The sequence below is a fragment of the Vicia villosa genome, linkage group LG3, assembly GCF_029867415.1.
Source record: "Vicia villosa cultivar HV-30 ecotype Madison, WI linkage group LG3, Vvil1.0, whole genome shotgun sequence".
Lineage (NCBI taxonomy): Eukaryota > Viridiplantae > Streptophyta > Magnoliopsida > Fabales > Fabaceae > Vicia > Vicia villosa.
In genome coordinates this window covers 68,334,645-68,339,932 of record NC_081182.1, presented here as the reverse complement: position 1 = coordinate 68,339,932, position 5,288 = coordinate 68,334,645, and the positions used below count along the sequence as shown (strand labels likewise).

The window sequence follows — 5,288 nt, the reverse complement described above, 5'->3', positions numbered from 1 at the left end:
TCTTTTGGAATGCACATTGTTCCAAGTGATATATAAATGCTTTTAAAGTTTGCTCCACTTTCTATGTGGGACTATTTATGAAGCATTTATTGCCATTCTCACATTTGTCATTTTGGAACAAAAACTTGATGGAATTAATCTTTATAATTTCCAACAAAGGTCATAGTCATTCTTTTCAAATGTACCTCCATTTATTACCTTTGTCTTTTTCATCCATTCCCTTCTCCATTCCACTCAATGCTGTTTTGCCCTTCCCTTCACTCTCATAATATTATTCTAACCTTTTGCTACTTAATAATACTATAACCTTTCACCTCTCTCTATCATCTCTTTATCTTTTTCTCTCTTTCCTTTTGCTTCTCTCTCTCTCTCTCTCTCTCTCTCTCTCTCTCTCTCTCAATTAGGGTTTCCTCTTTAAGGGTATAGTCCTCCTTCTCTAACAAATCTACGTGATCTTTTACATCTCATTAGCTAAGACAATTTTTTTTCTTCTTGTGAAGGTACAATAACAGCTTCTAAAGGTACTTTCCTTTTAGTAATTCTTCTAGTCAAAGAAATCTACATATCTCAAACAGGTAAAATCATGTTCATATAGCTACCTTACCTCTTTTCTTTTATGATTATATAATTCTTTTCTCTGTTTATGTTCTTTTAAATAAAGTAACAATTGCTTCACAAAATAATGGATCCTTTTCAAAAACACTATTTAGGGCTTTGCCCAATTCATATAGTTTTATGATATCAAGCTCTTTGCTGCATCCAGATCTTTGGTTCAAATTATATAATTTTGCAATGAAATATACATAACTTTTCACTTGCTCATGCAGTTGAATTCTTGAAGAAGAAAGATACATATGTAAGGTTTTGTTGTATGCACTAATGAAGAAGAAGATAAAACAAACAAAAAACTAAACTTGAGGGCCAAAATTCAAGAGAAAATATAATGGATGAGTTTCTTCAAGTATATATAAATTATAATTAAGAACTCTTTGTTGATTTTTTTCCTTTCATGAATTGAAAATGAAAGAGAGAAAGGAAAGCAGAAAATATACTTAAAAATGGAAATAAATAAAAAAAGTTTTTGAAAGAAAAAGAAAGGAGTCATATATGTAATATAATATAAAAAAGTGTCAACTAATCATCAAATTTATTAAATTAGACACAAAGTAAAGTCTCATGTACGTGTGATGTATGAGATTTTTAGGAGGGATGGATCATATAAAGGTTTAATTAAAGGATCTATTCTATAATCTTTGATTTTTTTTTTAATCATTTTTGGCTTTTCATTATTTATATATGGTTTTGGATCATTAGTTTCAATGATCAAAGAAATGTAACTGAAGATAATTAATAGTAGTAGATCTGATTATTCTTTAATTATGTTGTGACTTGTGACCTTTGAGTTTTGCAATAAATTTTGAAACTAAAACTGATTATTATGGAGAAGGGAAAGTTAATGGATTTCTTTGTTTGTAGGTTAAGAGAGGAGAAAAAATGGCATCATCAAGCTCATACAATTCACCATGTGCAGCCTGCAAATTCCTTCGTCGAAAATGCATGCCAGGTTGCATCTTTGCACCATACTTTCCACCAGAAGAGCCACAAAAATTTGCAAACGTTCACAAGATCTTCGGCGCAAGCAACGTGACTAAGATCCTCAACGAGCTCCTCCCTCACCAGAGAGAAGATGCAGTGAATTCACTCGCTTATGAAGCCGAAGCTCGCGTGAGGGATCCAGTTTATGGTTGTGTTGGTGCTATCTCTTTCCTTCAGAGACAAATTCAAAGGCTTCAAAAGGAACTTGATTCCGCTAACGCTGATCTTCTCCGCTTCGCTTACAATGATCTCTCGCCTAACTCGTCTCTTCCGCCTCTTCCTCCTCTTGTTGTTCAATCTTCATTTCATCATCAACCTCAGAGACAGTTCAGTTCGAGATTCGGTATCGGAAATAACAACGTTGAAGCAAGTGGTTTTTACTCTTTTCCTTATGCTATTCCATGGAATGATAACATTAACACCTCTACTACTGAGGATATAAATGGAGGTTTAGGAGCAAGAGGAGGAGTAGGAGGAGGTAATAATTTGTGAAATTCTGAATTTCTATGAAGCTAGGGTTTATTTTTATGTTATGTTATGTTATGGTATGGTATGTTATGGGGTGGGTATTATATAAGTCTAGTTTTCTTTCTATAGCTATGTATGTAGCTATAGTTGGAGTGTTGTGGCTAGGTGTAGTGTTGATGTGTTTTGATTCAATAATTTGAAGGCTTTTTTTGTAATTGTAATGTTGTGTAGTTGTTGAAGAGGAAAAGTGTAGTTTAAAAACCTAGCTAGTGAATAAGTTGGTATATAGGGCATGCATGGAAGTATGATTGTGAATGTATGGCTATATATCAACACTAGTTGTTTATGTGTATTGAAAAAATGCAAACTCTATAGGCATGTGCAGTAGAGTGTTGTGCATGCCAATTTGAGTTGACATTCTCTGTCATTGTTTATTTTTACCATTAAGAATAAATTGTTGATTAATTCTAAAGCCTAAGCTATATATATTCCTTTGTTTTGGACCACTATTTTAATTAATTGCAATGATTTGAATATTTTAAATACAGTGGCCTCAAAATGTCACAATCAAACACAGAAACAAAGATATGTTTGTATATTTAGATGGAGTTGAAACTTCAAAGTGTAGAGACTAGAGATAGTTACTCAGTCTCAAGTCACAATCTGGTGTATGGAGTTGTAAGAACTTTTGTTGATGTGAAAAAGTCTGTGTGAATAGCTATACCTGATGATGATATCATAGAGCTAAACAACAACTTTGTTATTAGTGCTAGTGATTCTGTAGGGCTGTTTCATGAATGATGAACTCAACTAACAGGTTTATATCTGAACTTGTGTCTCTTTCTATCTGCTGCAAACCACACTTTGTTTTGAAATGTAGTTTTCATCATGTACTTAGAAGAAAAATGGCTTTGAGCCTCATTTTTCATGAATAAAAAATGTGATAAATTGTGAGAGCCACACAGTCACTGTCCTCAATGAATCCAATTATTAATACCAAAAAAAAAAAAAGCTAGTATAGGAGTAGTTTATTAGGCTTAGGTTTTTTTTTCTCACAGAGTTTGAAGAAGTAGCTACACTACAGGTTCTAAACTGTTACTATCAATTACTTGGAACACTCAACCCCAGACAATATTGCAGTGAAGTGAAACAGTGACACTTCATAAATGATAAACTGCAGCTACATTGACAATAACTTGCATGCATGCCAATAATATGTATATTTGTTTTTTTACCGTATTTTATTAAAAATATTTCCAAATGAAAATAAAATAAAATAGAGGCATTAAGCTAGAGGTGTTTCTCTTAGAAGAGAAATAACAGTGAAGGATTTCATTTTGAAAAGACCAGAAGAAGAAAAGCTAGGAAGCCGTCAATTTTTGAATATACTTGTATATCACATCATGAAATAATCCTTATTTTCATCGATGATTTGATTTAGTTTGTATGAGCATTCATGTGATGTGTGTCTGTTTATGATCTGAGAGTAAAACAGTAGAGAGAAATGCTCACAGCGTCTTCTGTTTCTTTCTCTCTCGATCCATTCACTTTTGTCAGTCATCACTTTTGTCCATCTCCTACATCAACCACACAGCACACACACTGTTTAAGCACATATTATTAACAAATCCAGATCATCACAACACAGGTGGAGGAGTGTTTCATAATAAGGTCTATCATGTACTACTGTTTGCAATTGTTTTAAGATATTAATCAGAAATTTATTACAGGTTTTTTCCTTGTATTTCTAAGACAATTTTTTAAACAATAATCTTAGGATATTTGTCAAATATAAAAGAGAGTTGAGAAAATAAAAATTATGTGTTTGATTTAAAATTTGTTAATTCAGCTCTATTGACAACGGTATGTAAATGTGTTTGTTGTTAGATTTAAATCGGTTTAGATACATATATGTGATTTGATCTGGTTTTAGATGATAACTAAAAAAAATTTAATCTTAACCATTATGTAATTAATTTTAAATTGATTTTTAAATATTAAAATTTATAAATTAATTTTTTCTAACAATAATAATATTGTAAAGACATGATAAAATAATAATTTTAATATAAAATATAAATATAATAAAAAATAAAACTAATTAGTTATCTTATAAGAACAAAATAGATTAATTTAATACAGTGTATTTAGTATTTAAAAAATAAAAATTATTAGTGTAACATGTTATGCATATATATATTTAGTTTGTTTTGTTTTTAAGATTCAATCTAAAATTTAATTTTATTAGCTGTTTTTACTGTAAAAACGATCGCAACAAAATATTATTGGCCGGTGTCGCTATCAATATTCAATACTATTATTTATTGATTTTATGATAACAAATTACAGTAAATTGACAATGTCAATCCATGAGTGTCGCAATATCCGAATTGATCGGTCTATGTGATCGCAATCATTATCATGATTTTAAGTTGTGCTTCGCAACAGTAATTACACCCGCAATATTGCGGATGCGGTTGCCCCGTAACTGCATCGGACCGTAATTGCGATGTGATTTTAAAATTACGCCTCGGACTGTATTAGAAACCATATCAGACAATTTCAAAATTATGTTTCTTCAAATATTTTTATAAAAATCAAAATATTAGAATTCTAAATTTCATTTTACTTCTTATGTAATGAAAAGCATGACATTTAAGTGTTTTTCAACATTGTATTTCAAAAACATCTCCTTATAAAAATTCACACCGCAACAGCCATAATAGACATCGCAGCACCCGCAATGACCGCAATTGCAACACCCGCAACAGCAATCGTATTTGCAGCCACAACTATAATTTAAAACTATGATAGTTATTTAAAATCTTGATTAATAATCACAAGACATTTCTCTAATGCAATTTGTTAAAAAAATAGACATTTCCGTCGGTGAAAAACACAGAAAATATGAGAGAGGAGAGGAAGGTCTGACACAATACAAATAGTTTCCCAATATTCATCTATGTGTGTGTGAAAGAGAGAGAAGGGTATCCCTGACCCTGACCCTCTGTTTTTGTTTCTCGAGATCACCAAAAGCCTCGACTTTAACTTTTCTGGTATTTTTAGAGAGAACCAAATCTAATTGCTGATCAACTTTTCCTCAGAATATCTACCCTATATCCGTCATGTCCCTTTTACTAATCTGCTACTACTACAATTGGCATATACTATTCAAATAACAAATTTAATTTAATTCATTAATTCTAGTAATTAATTGCAATTCA

At 31.2% G+C, this 5,288-nt stretch overlaps 1 protein-coding gene across 2 annotated transcripts; it reads left to right on the top strand.

Annotated features, from left to right (window-relative positions):
• The first annotated feature begins 290 nt into the window (after positions 1-290).
• On the top strand, positions 291-2,560 carry LOC131656031 (LOB domain-containing protein 25-like). 2 transcript variants are annotated; one of them, XM_058925812.1, is made up of 3 exons: positions 291-420; positions 501-575; positions 1,477-2,560. In XM_058925812.1, the coding sequence occupies exon 3, from the start codon at positions 1,495-1,497 to the stop codon at positions 2,086-2,088; it is 594 nt and encodes a 197-aa protein (XP_058781795.1). In that variant the 5' UTR covers positions 291-420; positions 501-575; positions 1,477-1,494; the 3' UTR covers positions 2,089-2,560. The 2 variants fall into 2 exon arrangements, with proteins under 2 accessions (XP_058781795.1, XP_058781797.1); XM_058925814.1 differs by having other exon boundaries at positions 332-575.
• The last annotated feature ends 2,728 nt before the right edge of the window (positions 2,561-5,288 follow it).

Excerpts from the sequence above, each read along its gene's own strand:
- LOC131656031 (XM_058925812.1), top strand. The coding sequence starts at position 1,495 with ATGGCATCATCAAGCTCATACAATTCACCATGTGCAGCCTGCAAATTC.